Source organism: Lissotriton vulgaris, chromosome 9, assembly GCF_964263255.1.
Source record: "Lissotriton vulgaris chromosome 9, aLisVul1.2, whole genome shotgun sequence".
Taxonomy (NCBI): domain Eukaryota; kingdom Metazoa; phylum Chordata; class Amphibia; order Caudata; family Salamandridae; genus Lissotriton; species Lissotriton vulgaris.
In genome coordinates, this window is record NC_141697.1 from 1,062,919,053 (window position 1) to 1,062,941,412 (window position 22,360).

A 22,360-nucleotide genomic window follows, 5' to 3' on the forward strand; every position below is an offset into this window, starting at 1 on the left:
CGCCAGCCGCCCTGCACTCCGACTCTCGCCCCTGTGGAAACGACCCGGGGTTCATTCCCGGAGGGAACGCCGGGTTCCCAAACAGAGGGGACATTGGGGATGGAAATGTGGTGATGCCTTTCGGGATCGCCACCTTGTCCCATACCTGCATTACCGTTCTCGTGAAGAGCGATTTCTTTAGATACGAGGGCCTTTCTTTTCGCCCCAAGAACGGGACCTTCCATAGGGACATCTGACCCATAGCCCGGTCTTGAAATAACCACAGCTTCTCCGATTCGGGTCTGTTCCATTCTAATAGGTAACGAAGCTGCGTTGCGTGGAAGTAGCGGAGCAGGTCAGGGACCCCAAGGCCGCCCTCCGCCGTAGCCCGCGTGTTCAGGTCCCTGCGCAGACGCGGGCGCTTACCGGCCCATACAAAGTGTGTGATGCAGTCCTGCATTTGTTTGAGCATGCCTATTGGAGGAGTTACCGGAATGGTCTGAAACAAGTACAAGACCTTCGGCAAGAGAGTCATTTTTATTGCAGCCACACGTCCCAACCATGAAAGCGGTTGGCGACGCCATTTCGCGAGGTCCCCCTGCAGGGCAGCTAGTAGATCCGTGTAATTTTGTTCAACCGTTTGGGCCGTGTTCGGGGTTAGGGAGATGCCCACATAGGGCATTGACATCTGAGTTTGAAGACCCCCGTATGGCCGGTGGCCACGTCTTGCAGCTCTTGCGTTCCGCCCTAGGGGCAAGATTAGTGATTTCTCTACATTCATCTTGAACCCCAATTCGCTCCCGAAGTTCTCCATTTCCGAGAGGAAGGCCGGCACCAATGTCGAGGGGTTCTCTAGAGCCGCCAGGACGTCGTCTGCGTACAGACTTATGGTCTGCGGTTCCCCGCCAAACCGAACGCCTGGACCTGTTGTCTCGGACCCGTTTTGCCAATGGTTCGATATACAAAGCAAATAGCAGGGGCGATAGAGGACATCCCTGTCGGGTGCCCCTTCGGATGTCTAGAGGCTTTGAGCGTACCCCGTTGACTGTGATCTTGGCCTGTGGGGCGGCATAACAACTAGCGACCCATGTGCGGAACCGGTCTCCGAACCCGAAGTGCGTCTAGGTATCCCCAATCCACTCCGTCGAACGCCTTTTCGGCATCTACTGACAGAAGGACCGCGTCAGAGTCATTGTAGTGGGCTTTATCAATGACATGAAGCAGGCGCTTGGTGTTGTCTGCGCACTGCCTGCTCGGGATAAATCCTGCCTGGTCCGGTTCAATGATTCCCGGTAGACACGGGCCCAGTCGCGCCGCCAACATGCCCGTAAACAGTTTCAGGTCGAGGTTAAGTAGTGAGATGGGTCTATAAGCTTTGCACGATGTCAGCCTCCAACATGTCCTGAAGGATGGAGCCCCTGCCCTGGAAGGAATTAAAAAGTCTGGTTAATACCGGCGCAATTTGGGGGCAGAAAGCCTTGTAAAAGCTCGCTGAAAAGCCATCCGGGCCCGGGGCCTTTAGAGGTTTGAGGCGCGCGATCGCGGAGATGACCTCCTCAATTCTGATGGGTACTTCGAGGGAGGCCCTAGTGGGTTCATCTAGGGGCGTTATCTCTGTGTCACGGAGATAAGATTCTGCCGTAATCTGTCCGGCAGGTGGTTCCGCCGTGTACAGAGAGGCATAAAACGTCTGGAAGGCCTCCGCAATTTGGTCATCCTCACAGACGACCTGCCCATCCTGGGTGTGAATGGAGGGGACCCTCGCTCGCAGGGTCTTTGCTTTGAGGCAGCTCGTCAGCAAGCGCCCCGTCTTATCGCCACCTACGTAGTAAGTGTGGCGCAGTCTCAGGGCTGCATACTCCGCCCTATCCAGATCTAAGCCTGCGAGTTGGGCCCTGACCGCCTTGAGCTGGCGCCAAATCCTGGGAGCTCCGGTTCGGCTGTGAGCTTGCTCTAGTTTGAGCACTTGTGTGGACAGAGAGTGCAGTTTATCCCTCCGTTCTTTGGCTTCCGCCGCGGCTATAGAGATTAGTTCCCCCCTCACCACCACCACCGCCTTAAGCGCCCCCACACCGCTGTCAGGGAGACCTCCGGGGTATCGTTCGTCTGCAGATATTCTGTGATGCGGTCTTGGAGTCGCTGCGTCGCCCCCTTGGGCTGCAGGAGTGCATCATTGAGGCGCCATCTACCCTTCCGCTGTGTGACCCTAGGGGTTTGCATGTGTAGCATGAGCGCATCGTGATCAGATAGTGCCGCTGGGAGTACCTCCACGTCATCTACCAGGGCAGTCATGTCAGCGTTACCGAAAAAGTGGTCAATGCGTGCGTAGGTGTGGTGTACGTGAGAGTAAAAAGTGAATCCCGGGGTGACAGGATGATGTTTTCGCCACAGGTCCACGAACCCCCTGTCTAACAACCACTGGCTCCCCTCCGGTGTGATCGCCCCGGCAAACTCTTGGTGATGGCCTGATCTGTCAGCATTGGGGTCCATTACAAGGTTTGTGTCACCGCCCACCAGCACTGCCTTCGTGTTAGGCTGCAGCGCATCCGCCAGTGCTCCTTTGAGGAATGGTTCTTGCTTGGAGTTCGGAGCATAAAGGGAGCCCACAACCATGTTTAACCCACCGATACGGATGTTGTAGGCTAGGAACCTCCCCTTAATTACAGCCACCCTGTCCCCAACTGTCCCCCTGAAGTGACGTGCCACCAGTAAGGCCACCCCCGCTTTCTTCTCTAGGGTTGAGGAGTAGTGTTGGAGTGGAAAGGCCTTTGAGCGCATTCTGTGCCAGTCTTTGGAGAGCAAATGAGTTTCTTGGAGCAGGCAAATTTCCGCCCGAGTTTTCTAAGAAGGACAGGACAGCCCTGCGTTTAACGGGGTTGTTAAGCCCCTTTACGTTCAAGGTGAGAATCTTCAACGCAGAGCTCGCCATGTATGGGAGATGTGAGGGTCGCACAGCACGCTCAGTTTGCTAGGGGCCTGCCAGCTCCCTGGGTCGGCTCGTTCTGACTCTAATGTACCACACCGGGAGGGTCCTCATCCCCCTCCACCCCCGATCCCAACTTCCCCAACTTCCTTCCCCTCAACTCCCTCCCTTTTCCGTAGTCCTAAGTTCCCCAACTCCCACACCCACCCCGCAACCCCCCCCCCGACCCATGCCCCAGAACTTCTCCCATAGTCTCGGGCCTATCGGGACAGAGTCCAGGTCCGTAGATTGTCATAGAAAGTGAGGACATGGTGGCGGCCGACTCTTCGGCCCCTCGACCCCACTCCCCCAATGAGGGAGGCTAGTGAGGGCAAGCCCCTGTTTCGGGCACCTTACAGTTTAGCTGCCGTGTTGTCTGCCACCTCCTGCACCGCCGCCTCTCGTTCTTGGGCTGCCAATAGAGGGTCCGGCTTCTGGAAGGACTTAGGGGAGCGTCGCCTCCGCATGGTCTGCCAGCTGTCCCTGGATCGCCGGCTTGCTCCGTCCGCAGATCCGTGCGGAGTGGTCCCACCTGTGACCGTGCCCTCCGGTGGGTCGATGTCTAGCATTGCACATGTGTCCTGAAGGGATCTAAGCTGGTGTAAAGACCCCTTCCATTTGAAGATGAGACGAAACGGGTGGCCCCACGTGTAGGGCACGCCTTTGTCTCTCAGGAAGTCAGTAGCCACCTTGAAGGATCGTCTTTTTTGCAAGGTGATGGCAGAGAGATCTTGAAAAAGGGCCACCTGGTCCCCTCGGCTGTCGCACTCGGGCCTCTCTCAGGATGTGTTCTTTCAGAGGGAAGTCCTGGAGAAAGGCCAGTATATCTGGAGGGGGGGCTTGCGTCCGGCGCGCCGGGCCGACTCTGTGAGCGCGGTCAATTTGGATGTCAAATCCACTTGGTTCCCCAATGATCTCCCGGAAAAGGTCTTGTAGGTATGTTGTGACGCTATTCCCTTAAATTTTCAATGGAACTCCTCGGACCCTAATGTTGTTCCGCCGGGAACGGTTCTCGAGATCTTTCGAGTGAGCTTGGAGATCCACCTGCTGGTCCTGTAGGCAGAGAATTTCCTGCTGGAGCCGTTCCACTTCCATGCTGCGGGTCTGGTCTGCCTTCTCCACCGCTGCCACTGGCTCCCCCAGGCCATCCACGTCCCTGCGTAGTTCCCGCTGCTCACCTGCAAGCTCCTGCTTCAAGGTTTGAAAGTCATCTCTCAGGGTGTTGAAGAGGGAGGCCAGGAAGGCTTTCGTAATGGGCACAGATTCGTCGTCCGTGCCCGTGGCGGCAACCGGTGTCTTGGGGGGCGACTGCGCTGAAGTCTTCTCCGTCTTCGCAGCGGTTTTGTGGAGCAAGTCCGCTATGTTGCGGTTGCCTTTGCGTCCCGCGTTGGCCATGGTGTCGACTGGCCGGAGGTAGCGTTGGGAAGGGAGTCAATTCCGTGCTCTGTGTCGGGCGTCGAGGCTCGGGGGTCCGGGGCCTTTGCTTCTCTGCGGCGAAGAGCCGCGGGGGCCCCCTGTCCAGCAGAGCCGTCCACCCCAGGGGGGGCACACTCAGTGGGGGTCTCCGATGTACTCTCTGGACCTTGGTAGTCGTCGCTATAATGGTCTCTGTCGGCACAGGCTGGTAGGTCCACAGGCAGTCTGATACTGGCCCATCCTAGGCGCCTCCGGGAGCGCAGTCCAAGGGGGGGAATCCTAACGATGCACAGTCCGGGAGCCCTCCTGTTGTCCGTCGGGCGCCGGGGCCCCGCCGAGCGGTATGTTTGCAGTCCCCCCGTAGGTTTCAGCACTCCACACTGTCTTCCTCACCAACACCTGGGGTCATTGTCCGCAGCACGTGGTCTCGCGGCGCTGGGCCCGACCTTCGTGGGCCTCAGAGGGGGGGGTCCCCTGGTCTACACGGGCGGCGGGGCTTTTCCATCGAGCTCGCCCCCGCCCCCTGCTCCTCCGTTGAGCTGCTGTGCCTCCCTTCGCTCTACACCAGTGGGGCTGTTGTCCGTAGGGGTTCTTGTCGGTTGCCTACGCCGTAGGTCCGCTTCCCCGAAGCCGGGGAGTCAGGTGCTATGGCCGCCCGCCGGTCCCCTCCGGCCGTTGCCGCGACCCAGCAAGGCCGCGTCGCTGACGCTCAGCGCTACCCCCAGGGTAGCGCCGAGCTACCGGGGGCTATCGCGGGGCTATCGCCGGTAATGTGTTACCTCCGGCTGCTGTGTCCCATGCGTTGCGCCCTGCGCACATCGGGGGGCCTCTTGATCTAGCACTGCCTCCTCGCCTGCTCCTCCGCCGACTCGTTGTGCCTCCCTCCGCTCCTTACCAGAGGGGCTGCTGGCTGCAGGGGGTCTCCTCTTGTGTCTCCGTCGCCGATCCGTGTACTCGGCGTGCGCTCGTTCTTTTGCCCCGGGTCCGGGACTAGGCCCGAAGCCCGGGGGCTCAGGTGCTGCGGTAGCCCGCCTTCTCTCCCGGGTCGCCGCTGTGACCCATCTAGGCCGCACCGCAGTCGCTCGGCTCAGCACTCGTTCGGCCTCAGTTCTGGGGGCCGTCGCCGATCATCTGCCATCTCCGGCCGTCAAGCTTTGTGCGTCACGCCTCCCTGTTCGTCTGAGCCAGGAGAGCACCCCAGGCGCCGGGCTCCCGCCGCCGTCCTTTTGCAGTTTCGCGCCGATGGAGGCCTGAGCTCGGCCGTGCCGTTCCCCGCTGGCAGCGCCCCCCAAATCAACTCCTCGGCGGCGCCGGGCGTTAAGCTGTCACCGCGGCGTTGATCAGCAGGGGAAAGGGGGACATTACCCGCTATTGAATAGGCAGTAAGGGCCGCCATCTTAGCCACGCCCCCAAGGCCTAAGTGTTTTGAGACACTTTTTACTGGAACTGAACATTTTTAGCAATTGTTGCAAATTATTGTATGAAAGGTCATGATTGTGGTAATAGTGTACATAGTACATCCAAACTGGCTAATCATATTCTTTTTATTAAGTAAGGGATTGGTCATAGGTTTGCCTCGTAACCATGTCTGCCAACTATGTCAGACAAGTGATTGGATGACTATTCTTTGATCTCATGGCCTGGGTTGAAGTTTGGCTGAAACTTAAGTAATGTCTGGCCTCCTAATGGAAGGGAGTTTCTCTTATTGTAATTATTAGTGTAGAGTCCTTTAAATGTGGTTCAGGCCACCTATACGGGGGACTAAAATTGATGCAAGTTCTTTGCAGGGGGTTTTGAATGAGCGGGTAATTTGGAGTGGTGGCGTTTGCTCTGTCATATCTGCTTTCAAGTCATATCTGAATCTGTAATAAAAAGGTTGAGCTCTAGACTAGATGACCAAGCTTGTTACAGAGTTTGTTCTCCTAGGTCTTGACTATTTTTTCCTTCGTATTACTTCCATCTTGTTTTGTGAAGGAAAATAGCATGCTTTTTTATGATCTCTGTGTCCTGAAAGATGCCCGATTTTGGGTGGAAACTGGAACATGTTTCACCTAGCTTTGCATATGAAGCAGAGGATTTTGTAAAGAATCAGAGTCAGTAAGACATTATGGGTCTGGTGAGTTCTAAACAATCATCTTTATGAAGAACAGGCACACATTTTCAAAATTGTCCTCCCATGGATTTTGCAGAATGTCTCCCATCTCTTTTAACTTTTGTTCTTCTCCTGAGTCAATCAAGCTTTTGATCTAATCTTTATGCTTAACTGGTGAATGTATTGCATGTTGAACTGTTTCAGAAGGTGTCTAAACCAATATAAAAGCACTTCAGTTGCTTTTGTTTTGTGGTTGTGAGGAGGCTTCTAGCAAAGTAACAAGATACTTAAATCCAGTCTCACTCTTTTAATAATAACACCTTGATGTAATTAAATATTGCAGGTTTGCAGAGCTTCAGGCATATACGTCCCTGAACTTTACACCCATAGAAGATGGAAAATGTGACCTCATTGTTGAAAAGCCAACAATTTTTATGAAGTTAGATGCAGGTAAGCAATATATTTATGTCTCATATATAGTAAAATTGGACTGAATTTTATCTACAGGCACATTTCTTCTATATTAAAAAACAGCACCAGGAAACGTAAAAGTAAATAATCCTTAAGTATCAAATGGATAGATAGTTTTAAGGAAGATCCTAACAAGATAATTTAAAGAGGGCCCTGTATCTCTAAAATACCCTATGTTCTTGTTTAGTATGTTGCTAATAGTAGAACTTTCTAAACCATATTTAGTTATGAAAGTCGTGACTTTTCCATGAAAATTGTAGTAATCAGATATTCTCACCGGTAGTTCCACTTATCTTGGGTTGATTTTTCATTGTTATCAACATTATAATTACTCCAGGAATATGTTGATGAATCCTATTCCCTTAGGTCGGGCCAGAGTAACAACTCTGCAAGATATGTGTTACTTAGTGTGTGAGGATTCTGCTGGGCCAGTGACATGCTGGTGCCCATTTCCACTTAACCCCTTCCGTGCTCATGACGAGCTCAGCTCGTCATGAGGCACGGTGCTCGTGTGCTCATGACGAGCTGAGCTCGTCATGACCACACCCATTAACAATATGGCCCAGCACAGCAGAAGCTCATCGCAAGCAGCCAAGTTAAAGCCCCACAGCTCTGTCGGTGGAGTCAGTTAACCTTGTAAAGTAATAACAGTAATAAATTAGCCTTTTTGCTTTGTAAGTACCTCATGTTCATTGAAGGAATTTTGGGAAACTAAATAGTGTCCCAGCCTAGCACTGTAGTTAGAAATTAATGTTATCAAGCTCCTTGCGTTCACTCAACCATTCACTCTGCATCACATCAGTTCTAACTGCTGTCAGTCCTTAGTCAGTATGCAGGATTTCATACTGTCAGGGTCATTTATTAGGAACCTTGGAGCTCACCTATGACCATATAATTAATTACTGGGTTTACTTCTCACTGCAGTGCTCCCCTTGCAGAATAAGTGTCTCTACCAAGTTAAGCCATGGGTCAGGAACTTCAGCCAGTAACCAAACAATTCAACTGTTTCATTTGATGCTTATGGAAAGGATTAGCAAAATCCACAACACATTACGGACTTCTTATAATAATGTACCACAGTGTTCACATTTGAAATAGCTATATCCCCTAAAAAAGTATAGGCTTTTCCTCCTTTAGCAAAATGCTTTTAGGTGGGGTGCAGCTTGGCGAGAAGCCTTCAATGTTAATCTTGATGCTATGTGAAGTAATTAGCAGTGAATACCAAGGGACCCTCCCCTCCCCCCATATATTTTTAGGTCTCGCCTAGCGTCGCAGCGCATGCGCTGCTCGCTCTGCGAGATCTATTGTCGTGAAGTCGATTTCGGCAGTGGAGTGGAAGCTCCGTCCATGCTTTTGATTGGCACGCCTCATCGTTAATGGTAAACGCTGGCCTCCGATTGAAAGTGAGGCTTTTTGGTGACCGCCCTGTCTCCTTTTGACTCCGCCCATCCGGACTTGCGCGGTCTCCTTTAACTTGTCTGTAAGCACTGTGTTTACTTTCAATGCAGATAATTCAAGGCACATCATGCTGGCAGGAGGTGCAAATTCAGCAGAACCACCTTCCCCGCCCGTCATTTTGGCAACAGCTAATTCAATTCGCACTGCTAAGAGATGCTATGGTATAGGCTACCTCCTGATTGTAAAAGTCGACCCTGTGTATTGGACCACCCGCAGTGTTCACTGTGGCCCATCGATCCACTCCACGAAATAGTTAAAGCCTCTCTCCACCCCAGCTTCGTTCATGAATGTGCCGGTGTAATGCGAGGGATGCTAAGCCCCTGCTCCCTCCCATGCATTCTAAGTCCCTTTGTTCTGCTACAAGACCTCAGTGCAGGGCTTGGGTGGACGTTTTTCACTACCTGCAAAAGGCTCAGCTCTTGGGTGAATCCTGTATGTGCAGATGATTAGAGAACTGTTCAGGGTCTGCCACACCCCAGCCCTAAACTGAAGCCAACATAGTTTAACTACTAATTGCTGTTCTTGTCTCGCCTTTTCATTACATACATCACAGAGGTGTAATCGATGACCCTGGCTTCTCGGAGCGGTGCAAGTCTCCATTACTGTATTGAATGATCTGTGTTCTGGGGAGGGGCAATTTTTCCCTTTACATGATGTGTACATTGATTGACCCAGTAACATACGATTTAACGCCATGGCAGAACAAGCTTCGTTCACACCGCATGGCCTCCTATAGAGAACAACAGGATTTGCTGCATGTCTGTTGTGTCTGCCCAAGAGCGCATTCAGCTGAGAACTAGCACGGCCGGGAGGTGGTGCCGGAAGTCAGTAGCGTCACACAGAGAGGTCGATGTTGAAGGGGGCGTGCAGGATGACTGCACCCGCACCTTGTGCACTGTGTGGGCAGGGTCTGGTCTGGGCACAGTGAGGTAAGCGTGAAACCGGCTACAGGGACGTACGATGCAGACTAGAAGCACGCAGCTGCCGCAAAGCCACCAGGGTGGGGTAGGGGGCACATTTTGTGAATAAGAATTCACACATCTTTTAGTTAGAAAAGCTGAAGTTACTTACACGCCATGGTTGACTGCACACGCAAACTAAACTTACTCAAACATCCCCAAGAAAGGCTTGCATTTTGAATAATAAACCTCATCTGGAAATGCGCACCTTCTGCAAATATTTATGGCCACCCAAAACGATGACCAGGAAGGATGACAGCTTATTGATTTCTGAAGATCAAACACCCGCGCCATAGAACATTCCGTGCATACTAGCATGTTTTAATGTAAAGCAGGGTGGCGCTGTTGGATGTCAATATCAGTAAAATGGCTCACAGGAAGGGGACGCATGCTGCAGGCACATCTCCGGAAACGAAAGACTATTTTCGTGCATTTTTAAAAAAGCATTGCCATTTACAAAGCCAATAGCTCCAAAACTCGCAGGTGCGAGACCTATTGCATTGTAAATGCTTGTTTAAAACTTATTTTCATGACCGGGCACTGAGTCCCAGAGTCCTAAAATGGTTTCCATCGCATCTTTGTTGATGTGGTGGAAGCCAATCCGATTTTACCTCAAGATCTGTTGGCTCCACAGATCCTCTGCTGCGTGATATATACATACATTTTAAACCTCAATTTCTCTAAAACTACTGAACGGATTTACACAAAATCACAAAAAGCACGCTTTCTGGACCCAAGATCTACCTTTCTGCCAAATGTGGTGTGAATCTAGTCAGTTTTTTTTGCAGCACCGCTGTACAATTTCTGTTTGGGAAAATTAATATCTATTTAGCTCATGCAAACAATGTTATTCCATGTAATATAAGAGTTCCACTCATAACTGGAGATAATTCCATTTTATTTCAATAAGGTGGCAATAGTGACATTATAGTTAGGTGGAAATTTCAGTGACAAATATTTTAAATTAAAAAAGCCACTGATATTCACCAGTTATATCTCAAGTAACTAGAACTTGACCTCTAAAGTACCCATAACTTGTGACTCAGCCATTCACAGTTTTGTCATTGATAATGATATTTCAAGTGTTGCAGGGATGTTATCAATGCGTTATAGAATGTGTGATAAGTGATGTGATATTTGGGGTGATTCGCTGTGCATGGCAATGGCGTGAGTTATTGTTACTTGAGGGTATGAATTATAGTTACTTGAGATAACTATAACAAATTGATTTGGGTGTTTTTTTTAGTTTAAAACGTTAAGTTGTCACTGAAATTGTCAACTAACTATACCATCACATTAACCTTTGATTTTTTTTTCAGTGAATATCTAGTTTTTTTTTCAGTGTAAAGTTATTTATATATACATATATATATATATATATATATATATATATATATATATATATATATATATATATATATATATATATATATATATATAATTGTATTTATTTCGTCTGGTCAGCATTACAATTTACACATACTGTGGCATTTTCATTTACCAGGTACTCATCATAACATATGTAGGCTTTTAGTTTACAGTGACGAATATTATCAATCCATATAGGCGTAGCTGACAGTGGACTTCTCATCACATCATATTACGGCAATAAAAACACTTATTATCCTAGGCTTACAGCACATCTGGCAGCAAAATATACTATACTACATCACATATGAAGTTGAGACATGAATCCTTCCATCTTCTCCTGAATTGCAAAAGGGAGAAAAAGTTATAACAGAGCATCATCTATATTGTACATTGTCATCCAATAACATATATTACTCATCCTCCTGTAGCGTTAAAAGGTATTGTTTCAGTGGTTCCCAGATATCGCGGGGTCTTGATGAAAGCGGTAGCTCTTCCGCGTACAAAAGTTATATTTTATTACCATACGTGCATAACCTTTGGTCATGTGCAGCGTGGGGTTCACTGCAGGGTCTGGCCACAGGCACTGCATTCAACCCCTCACAGGCAAGCAACCCACGCCACGTACAGCCTTCCGGCACGTACAGCGTGTGTTTGGTCTTGCAGGACCTGGCTGAACTCAGGGATACTTACTGACTTTGCCAAAGAGTCAGAACACCAAAATAGTAAAAGTGGACCTATAGGCTTTATCAAGGGTTGATCATATCAATACAGATAAAGAAGACCTATAATTTTTCTCCTAAATTCCCCATATTTTTTATCTAATGTGTATCAATAATTCACACTATACAATGTTTTATAATAGTGATTATTATAAAATGTTTAATAAAAAAAAACTGTAGGTCTTTCTTTTGACATATTTTTTAATATTGTATTTTGGGAAATGGTGAAAGACACGGAAATATATAAATTTCTTGTATAAATAAATCAACATGTTGCTGAGTCTTTCTTTTAAACGTTTTTAGCCTATAAAATACAGTAATAAAAACAACAACTTGAGGGCCTTGCACTCCAGCTGAGGAGTGTGGAGATCCAGCTAGGAGTGCCCTAGAAATATATGGTAAGTTCTCCTCGGGTATGAATTTAATGAAACATGAAACTGCCAGTTGTTTTTTTAAAGTGACTGGGGGCTGCTACATTCCCTGCAGCACCCCACAACATTACAATAAAATGCTATGTGTTGCTTCTGCCCCTTGTAAGGACACCGCAAAGGTAAAAAAATATAAAAATAGTCCTCTCTGGCCTTACGGGGTATCCTTCAGGGAGCAGTGAATAATAAATAAATGAGTGGCTCCTGCTGCTCGTTTATTATTAATTTTAGAAAACATTTTATGGGTGGCTCAGTATACATCAGTGGCGCCCATAACTCCTTTTCTATTTGTTTGTGTGGGGGCTGCGAGGTTGGGGGGGGCAGAGGTCCAGACAGCTCCCCTCGTGGGAACCAGCCATTTTTGTTTTTTAAAGTGGATGTCCTGGTGTCCACCCAGTGTACCTACAATGTAGGAGGTGATTGGGGGCCCTGGGGATGCCCTAGTGCCCCTCACCCTCAAACGGCTCCCTGTGGGAGCCAGTCATTTTTGTGTTGTAGGTGGATGCCTTGGTACTAGATTACCCACAGGGTTGGGGGCCACGGGGAGAGCCTCAAGACTTCCCAGCCAGCACCATACTGGGTGCTGGTGGGAGTGTCACCTTTGCTTTTCTCCCGCTCGGCAGGAGCAGCGTTTTTTCACTACTTCCGCTGTGCAGAAGCAAAGTTGAATTCCTTGCCTGGGTAAATGCTGGCAAGGTATGCCAAAACTCTTCCAGGCAGGAAACAACAATGTTCCGGAGATAGGCTCCCAGGGACACTATGAAGTATCACGCCCCAGGGGATGGGGTCCCCCAGCAGATACCTGCACAGTGATGGGGGTGCACGGCCTACCTCCCCTTTTTGTGATGGGGTACCTGGGACCCAACTGTGACTCGGAGATGGAAGATGCATGCCCCCTCCTCTTAAATTGGCATTCGGTCCAAGGGAATGGGCTCCCATGGGCTCATGCCATTAACATTTTGTTTTTATTTTGACCCCAAACAAGGGCTATGGAGCATTTTTTCCTGCGGGAGCGAGAAGGCCCAAGTGGGGAAGAAAGCCCCCTAGGCCGATCAGAAAGCACCATTTTCCTTTTTTTTTAAAAAAAGTTGGTTCTCAAGGGACTCTTGCTAGAGTTTTCTCGAACCAAACCGTCCAGATATGCAAATATTTTTGATCCTTAATTTCTCAAGAACTACTGAACAGATTTACACTAAATCACAAAAAGCACACTTTCTGGACCAAGATGTAGTTTCTTGTCAAAATCAGTTTGTAATTCCGTTCAACAGTTTTTGCTGTATCGCGCCCTAAAAAAGTCAAGCCCTATAGTCTTCACTCCTCTGAGTTTGTTGCCTCTCCTTGTTCTTAGCCTTCTTTGTCTGTTTTCCTTTCAAATTACCTACCCATGTCCCTGCTTCTTCCATGCCTGACTTACATTGCATGTGTAGAGTATAAAGGTACTTACTCCATTTTATAATTCACTTTAGTTTTTAATGTAGCTCTGATAGAGTATAAGCAACACTCCAATCTCCAACTACTATCTCAAAGGAGGAGAACAGAATCACAAATAGCCATATATTTCACCCAAGACTTTGCACTTGCTTGGTACTGATTGTGAAATGTCTTACGTAACACATCATCTCCAGGCTGACAGGGCTTTGTAACTCGTTAACATTAAGGAGCATTTTGTTTAAACTTTTGTGATGTAAGAGGTTACATTTTCACTTAAAATATTTACATTCAGCTGTACTAATGTCAGCTCTCTGGTGCCAATATGATATTATTTGTCAAACCTCAGGCTTTCATTTTGAGAGGGCTGGTAATCTCAATGAAGAAACAAATTAAAGTTTGCGCCCAAATTGACATTACAGTCGGCCTGGTAATACTGCAGACGTTTTGCCAGGCAAAATCTGGCTGGATTTGTCTGGGGAAATCTGCACTTTAGAAGTTTTGCATCTTAGAACAGGGAAATATAATTGCATTGTCACATTATATACCTCATTCTGAGGTGCAGGAAGGTGGGAACAACCCTGTTAAATACAACTGATGGGGATATCATTATATACAGGGGGAGGTATCACCTCCCAGATCACATGGGCATGGAGAATGAGGCATTTCTTCTGCTCTACAGCTGACAGTTCCTGACTTTATCTTAAATGAAAATATCACAATTAGATTTCAAAAGCAATGTGATAGCAGGCTGGTTCCCAACTATAAGTGTGTTATTTTGTTTTATATTCAGTTGAAATATGTCATTAACAGCTTCAATATTTGAAACATAAAATAAAACAAATGCTCATGTCTCCTAATTTTTATCTTACTGTTCTTTGCGGTTGCAGTTTTAACAGTAGAGTATTGATAGTCAGGGAAGAGTATTTTTCCCCGGGTTCTAGAATTGTTTGTAAGGAAATATTTTTTTTCTAAGGAGCAATTATTAGAACGTCAGGAGTATCTTAAATCCACGTTTGACGGATTCTCAACAAATGCACGCATCTTGATTCTGTTTTGTTGATGAGGAAGTTTGGGCTATAGTAGCAGGAAAAGAATAAGGTCTAAAATGGATCTAGTGTTCCCTCATCACTAAGCAAAGCAAGTCACAGTTTTGTGAACTAGGCAGACATGTCAGACCGGTCATGAAAAAAAAAACTGTATGGATGCTAACAGTATACCTATATTTTCGAGTGATAGCATGCAATATATTTAGCAGGTAATATTTATTTATATGTTTCTGAGTAGCTGAGATGGTAAGTGTTAGAAATGGGTGTCTCTAGTAGGCAGAGATATGTACCTTTGTCCAAGTAGGGACCCTTGCTTCTAGTCACGGTAAGGGAGTTACGCACTTAGAAAACCCCTACTCACCCCCTTGGTAACTTGGCACAAGCAGACAGGCTTATCTCAGAGGCAGTGTGTAAAGCATTTGTGCACCCATACAGTATACAGTGAAAACACTACAAAAGGACACCACACCAGTTTAGAAAAATAAGTAATCTTTATCTAAACCAAACAAGACCAAAAGAATAAAAAACCAACATCCAGTTATCCAAATATGACTTTTAGAAGGTAAAAACAATTCTGTCCATAGAAAACTATGGATGCAACACTTTCAACACAAATTACCTTGGATGTGTCAAAATCATAAGCAAAAACAGCCATAGAGAAGGTGATGCGTCAGTTCCTTATATGCAGAGGTGATGCTTCGGTTCCTTGCTCTAGGGGAGGTGATGAGTCGGTTCCTTACTGCCACACAGGGGAGGTGATGTATTGGCTCCTTATTGGCAGATGGCAAAGTCCAGCAGCACCAGCAGAGTTGCAGGAAGTCTTGTGTGTCCCTGAGACTTCTTAACAGGAGGCAAACTCTACTTCAAGCCCTTGGAGATCTTCGACAAGCAGGATACACAGCACACCGCAGAGTCTTTGTCCTCTCCTTGGCAGAACCACAGCCACTGCGGGCCAACCCCAGACAGCACACGGCAAAGGGGCAGTACTTCTCCTTCAGCTTTCCCAGCTCTTCTCCTTGGCAGAGGTTCCTCATGAGACCAGAAGTAATCTCTTTGTTCCCTTGTGCCAGAGAGTCTCTGTGCTTAGTCGAAACCAGTCTGTCCTCTCTGGCCCAGCTTCCTGGCAGAAGGTGGAGACAGCATTGTGTAAGGCTGACCAGGCCCATTCAGTTGCAAGGAATTCTTTTCCCGCTACTCGAAATGCAGCCTGGGTCTATTCAGCCCATCCCTGACTCATTCAGGAATGGCAGTACACACATCAACCCCACTCCCCCCCCCCCCCACCCCCCCCCCCCGTGGCTGTCTACAGTGAATGCAACTTCAAAATTCCTGTCGCTCCAAAGCCAGACAGTCAATCCACAAAAACGAGCAGAGGCACACAGGATGGAAAAGAAAGCAAATACCCACTTTCTAAAAGTGGTATTTTCAAACGCACAATATAAAATTAATCTTTACTAAAAGATGCATTTCTATATTCTGAGCTGAGTTCAGGCATGCTAAACTCCATCTCCATTCGGATGACTCAAATATAGCTCCAACAGCCTATACTAACTGGCTCTCTAATGCCATGAATGAGCTAGTGCCAACTAAACTGATGTCTAAAAATCGCAGCTATCCATCTGCCCCCTGGTTCACTAATGCACTTAGAGAACAAAAGCAAAAATGCGGAAATCAATAAAGACACTTGAGAAAAACTTCTCTATAAAAACGAACTAGCAAAATATAAAGTATTCAATTCAATTCAATTTATCTTTATTCGACTTAATTAAAAGTCATACAAAGAGATTAAAAACATTTCATACAGGGAATTTTTAGGAACAATTCATACATGTTGAAATATGACGGTAAAAATCAATTACATTTCATACATATTAAAATACGTCAATAAAAACAAATGCAGGCGTACAAAAGTTAAAAGGAATAACAATGGATCTAATTAATATGTTTTTTCATCCTAGCTGCAGCTACCAAGAAATTAGCTATACAGAAGGTAATGCGCGGGTTAGTCAATGATTGTAAAAAGAGCAAGGCCGGTCTCACTTGTGTGAAGCCTGCCTCCTTCAGGACTGGTACCAGGTATTTTTTTCTTGGCTCTAAATAAAACCCACAAAACGCATAGTATCTTGGTCTGGTAAATGATCACAGCTGCAGGGAGGAGCTAGTTCCGGTTTTTCCCATGTTTTAAAAGAGCCTAAATAAAGATGTAACAAATTAAACCTAAACTTAGTTAAAAGAAACCTATGGAATGGGATTGTAACAAAACCAAGATAAGGAGCTAAAGGGAGTGAGTTAACAAGTAGATAATGACCCCTTACTGATGGTTTCACTAACTCCCTTTCCTCACGGGATGCTCGTGCCCTCCCCATAAAGTTCTTTTTAACAAAATCAATGTCTTGGGCCTTAATATCTTGGGGGGCGATGAAGAGCTCTGGACGCCCCAAATCTGAAAATGCCTTCTGCAGGTAGGCCAACCAGGGTATCTTTTTGAAATGGTCTAGGGACAAGACATCAAACATAATCTTATGATTCAGCGGGAGATCTTCGTTGAGCCACGTCTTTAACCAAAAGATCAGGGGAGCCATGTTCAACCCATCGGTTAGAAAGTCTAAACCCACCTCCATATGTATAGAGTAGGTTGGTGTTGACTGCGGCACAGAGAGGAGTGACCGGATAAACCTGTTCTCCGCTCTCTGGATTGGGTCCACATTTACATAGCCCCAGAGTGGGGAACCATATGAAGAATTGGCGACCGTTTTACTCTTGTAGATTTTTAACAATGCTTCCATTGGCCTAGCCCCCAACCTGCCCGCAAAGCCCAAGAGGGCAGACGATGATCTAATAACCGCCAACCTCTTCGCCCTCACTTGGGGGCCCCAAGTTCCTCTCTGGTCAAAAAGGACCCCCAGGTAGGGGAACGTTGGGACTCTGGAAACCATATCCCCTCTGCACGTAAAGGTTTTTGATCTCCTCTTACTACTTTCTCGTCCCACCACCATGGTATGCGACTTGCTAGCATTTATTTTTAAGTCGAGCTGTTCCATAAATGTGCCAAAAGCATTTAGGAGGCGTTGAAGGCCGACACCCGTGCGCGCGATTAGCACGGCGTCGTCTGCGTACAGGAGCGCTGGGATCTTAGCTGCTCCTGCACGCGGAACATCTACTTCCTCCTCCTCCAGGTGTGCACCCAAGCCGTTGATGTAGATGGTAAAGAGTAAGGGGGCCAAGATACAGGCCTGCCTAACCCCCTGAAGGGATTTGAAAAGGGCCGTGCACCTACCCTCGTTTGTGACCCGTACGGCCGCAAAAAGCTCCTGATGTAGGGAAGCCATGAATCTTACCAATGCCTCGTCGATCCCCATCCTCAGCAAGGTCGTCCATAGCTTAGCCCTATTCACCAAATCGAAGGCCGAGGAGAGGTCCATAAATGCTAGAAATAAGGACCCCTCCTTGGCCACCCTGTACTTTGATATGAGCAGGTGTAAGTTAGAGCATTGTTCAATTGAGCCTTTCCTTTCTCTAAACCCATACTGGATCTCTGACAACCCTCCACAGCTCTCTACATTATTCCTCAGCCTGGACAAAAGGACTCTACCTAAAATCTTCACTGAGGAGTCCAAGAGGGATATGGGCCTATAACACCCGGGATCGTCCCGCTGACCCTTTTTAAAAATAGGGACAATGGTTGAAATGTCCAAGAGGATGGTGTAGGGTTGCTATTAACGGCAGTAAAAACATTGGCCAATACCTCTGCCCACAGCTTTGGGGAATGTAAGAAAAAGTCAGCTGGCACCCCGTCGGGGCCCGGGGCCTTATGCTTAGTTGTGGCCAGAATAGCTTTCTCCACTTCTGTGCTAAGAAAATGTATTGGAGTGGCGTCTAAGGAGGCCAGCGAGGCATCTTGAGTTACCTGGTCATTATCCCCATACACATTTTTAAAATGAGACAACCACTTGTCATCTGGGATGACACAGTCCGTGGCCTCATTGCTTTGTTCGGAAAAGAATGGTTATCTCCCAGAATTTCCGACTGTCCTTCAGGATAGCCGTAGATAGGAGATTTTCCCAAGCTTCCCGTCTGATACTGTCTTTTCTAGTTTTAAAAGCTGACTTGTAGATTTTCCTCAGTCTAGCAATCTCGCCCTTTACCCTTGGTACTTTTTTCAAGGCTACCATCAGCGACCTGTGTGCATTAGAGCATGCGGTGTCAAACCAGCGCTTCTTATTCGGTACTCCTTTCATTGGCTTAGCCATGAGATCCAGCGCCACCTGACCACAAATTGACTCAAAGACCCCTATAATCTCACAACCCGGGGCACGAGGGTTCTGACACACCTCAACCTGTTCCTTAATTTTCGGAAAACCCCCCGCATAGAAGTTATCTGGGACCACCTTAGCCCACTTAACCCCCCTACCCTGATCGGTGGTGCGCAAAGTGTGATCCAATCTCGCTTTCCCCGGGTTAGGCCCCATATAATCTCCCCAAGACACCTCAAGTAAGACAGGATTGTGGTCACTGTGGTGAGATGGCACGGTACGATAGGGGATCACCTGATTTAAAATACCTTGCGTTATGAAGATATAGTCAATTATGGTTCCTGGGCTGGTGCCAGTGAATGTTGCCATTCTTGATCCGCCCTCTGGTTCATACAAATCTAAATTTGCCAGAAGATCTTCTAGCTCCTCTCCTTCTATGGTGTGGTCGAAGTGAGGTCCTTCTAAACCTTCACCCCATTCCTTATTATTTAAACTGCATACTAGCGTGCAGGGATGAATGTTAAAATCGCCTAGTAAAATATACTCTGTGTTAAGCTGTATGTTCTGACTGCCTGATCTTAGTATAATGTCTAAGGTGGCAATATTACTAACATTATTGTCCCTATTCCCTGAATTATAAAAATTGATGTATAGAGACCTCCTAGTGGGGTTGATCTCTCTCTCTACTATGAGGATATTGTGCGAGTCTGTACTGATCTGTTTTAAGGAGCCCTTCAGATCTAGGGAAAATAGCATTAACAGGCCTCCCTTAGCTCTGCCAGCGCGGCTAGAGATAGCTGCCTTGGCAAAGCTGGTGAAACCATCCCACCAGAAATTAGTAGTAGTGTCCCAGGTTTCCTGGAGAGCGATAATATTATGTCTTGCAACAAAACTTGACCACTCCTTATCATTGCGTTTGGAATTGAGACCCGCTACATTCCAACTTAGTATCTTGCAGGTTTCAACAATTTTCTTCGCCACATGTACGGTCGAGGGTACCCCCTCCACTACTCGTAGATGCGGGCTTCCAACAACCAATGGTTTACCCACTGTCTCAACGATGTTTATCTGATCGTGGGGAATACTAATATTCTTATTAAGGGGGCCACCAACGACCTCGGCCAGAGTTTGGTCAGGAAAGATTTCCCTTTCAGTGGCGGCTTGCATTTTACGGCCTTCCAACCTTATATCCTCATTCCTTTTTAGACCATTACTAAGTCCTCTGCCCCTGTCTTTGGGGTTACTTGTTATACATGGGACCCATGTTCCATTTGATGTCGTGTTTGGGCCGCCCGTGCGTCAATCGCAATCATTTAAATACACCAAGACCCCAAACCTATTCGCTGTGCCAAACCCCCAATCGTGGGCTGGTGCCCCTAATCCCCATCCATTTGTTACTGCGTTCCACCCAGGTAGCGGTGTTTTGGGGCGCATTGGGAACTGCTCGTCGGCCAACCAAGCTCCAAACCCATTTCCACAATTCCCACGGTCATTTACCTGGGCACCCGACCCCCACCTGTTCATTGTATTCCAGTGTAATCTAGGGGACCTGGCAAATAACACATTCTGGTGGTCACCTGGCCCTGTGCCAAATCTATTTACTGGGCCAATACCATAGTCATCATGCGTGGGTCTAAGGCCCCCACCCCATCTGTTGTTTCTTATGGACCACCCTGATCTTGGGACATTTGGCTGAATCGCGTTTTGCTGTTCACTATAAAAGAATTTAAGGGTAAGAGGGATTATAGAGCCACTTCTTCGTTGGGGGGGGGAATATTTGACAGGACATTTGGGAGCACATCTGCGTTTGAAAAATTTAACACTACGCAATCCCCCTTAAACTTTTTTTGTCTGTTCCCTATCCATGTCAACCTCCTTGCCATTACAATTTCCCCTGCCAACTGTTCTTTCCCATAATGTGTCATCTTCATGTTACTTGTCAACCAGTGTAACGCCTTACTTGTCAGGGATGAAATAGATTCTGTCTGTCCAGGGGGTAAGGTGGGTACGTTAGCTAGTACCAGTACCAGAGGTGAAGCTTCCATTATAAATTGTGAAGGGTCATCCCCTAGGGATGGCGGTGTTGGTACAGTGGGTGGAAGTATGGGAGCCTCACTCGCAACTTCTTGGGTGAGTGCAGCTGTTGGTACCTGTCCAGGCGGGATGGTCTCTGACAGCCCTTCCTCTGCTACTATTGCGCCCCCATTTTTTTCTGTCATAGTATCTACTGGTTTAGAAACAATAGTTACTATATTCTCTAGTTCTTCTACTACCTTACATTGCGCCCCTCCCATCCTTTTCACTTCAGCAGTAAGCTTGTCGATTTTCCCGATCAGTGGCTTAATGATGGTCTTTATCTTTTGATCTATCATGTCCGCAATCCTGTTGAAAAGGTCATTGTCTATGATTTGTCTAAGGTTATCTTCCTCTTGTTCCGGTTTTTTTCCCTTAGACTTTGGAGGAGAAACTGTCCTTTTGCTCCCTGTACGTGGCCCCCTCTTTTAGGCTGAATTTTCCTACAGTTTCTCATCGCCCTGGTCACTGGCGCTGAGGGTGAAGATTCTTCTGCTATAAATTCCGGCTGAGGCTCGTGGTCAGACTCTGCATTTGCATCCGCGTCAACCAACAATTCAACACTTTGATCATGAATTCCAATGTCAAGGAGGTTGGTATCTGGAGTATTCGTGCTAAGGTCTTGCAATGGTATATCCGACATTTGCACGCTAGTGGAGGGGCTCGCTGGAAGAAGGACAGGGGATTGACTCAAACCCAACGATTGCCTTCTTTCGCTGTTAATTTTATTTACTACCTGGACCATATAATTGTCCATGGTGTTAAGTGTCTCTGGAGCTGCATTAACATTTTTCTTTGGCATCTTCTCAAGTTAATTTAAGCGCTACAAAACAACACAGACTAGTCACAACCAGATAGGTGCGCGCTACATGCAATCTCAGGGTAACAGTATTTATATAATGGGTGGTATGATCTTACTTCAGACAGCTTGCTTTGGTTGTAACACGGACAGAGTGGCCGGCCCAGTCCAGTCCCGGCCAGTCTTGGACTGTCTAAGACTGTCCCGCCCTTGTCCCGGGCTTCTCCCGGCTCCGACTGCGCGCGTACCGCGATGCGTGGTTCAGGACTCGCCTTTATCCGACCTGTGGGGGGCGTGACGGGGAGGCGGTTTCAGGCCCAGGTGTGTTATGGGCGATGGTGTTCTATGCCTCCTCTAGCTCCGCGTCACACCAGCTGCGAGCGTTTCCCGTGAAGCGGGAAACGCGAGAGGTGAAGATACAGGCAGGTGCTTTACACCGGGCAGGAAAAGGTCAGTTCAGCCCCGTGGTTTCTCCTCAGTCGAGATGCCCAGAATATCCAGCAAACAGTAGGAAGGTCTCCCGCGATGCGCCGTTCAAGACTCGCCTTTATCCCACCTGTGGGGGGGCGTGACGGGGAGGCGGTTTCAGGCCCAGGTGTGTTATGGGCGATGGTGTTCTATGCCTCCCCTAGCTCCGCGTCACTCCAGCTGCGAGCGTTTCCCGCGAGGCGGGAAACGCGAGAGGTGAAGATACAGGCAGGCGCTTTACACCGGGCAGCAAAAGGTCAGTTCAGCCCCGTGGTTTCTCCTCAGTCGAGATGCCCAGAATATCCAGCAAACAGTAGGAAGGTAATGATAACTCAAGAAAAAAATATATATTTCACCGTGCCGATCGAACTTGCCAAAAATTCAAACAAACAACTTTTTCAAGTAGTAAATAAGATTTCACAACAAGTGTCGCAA

General features: G+C 47.7%; 1 protein-coding gene across 1 annotated transcript in view; it reads left to right on the plus strand.

Annotated features, from left to right (window-relative positions):
• Positions 1-22,360, plus strand: part of EOGT (EGF domain specific O-linked N-acetylglucosamine transferase) — a 273,584-nt gene that overhangs the window by 139,753 nt on the left and 111,471 nt on the right. Inside the window, exon 9 of the mRNA XM_086936837.1 lies at positions 6,793-6,899. Within this exon, the coding sequence (XP_086792963.1) occupies positions 6,793-6,899 (107 nt within the window). The remainder of the gene's footprint in view (positions 1-6,792; positions 6,900-22,360) is intronic.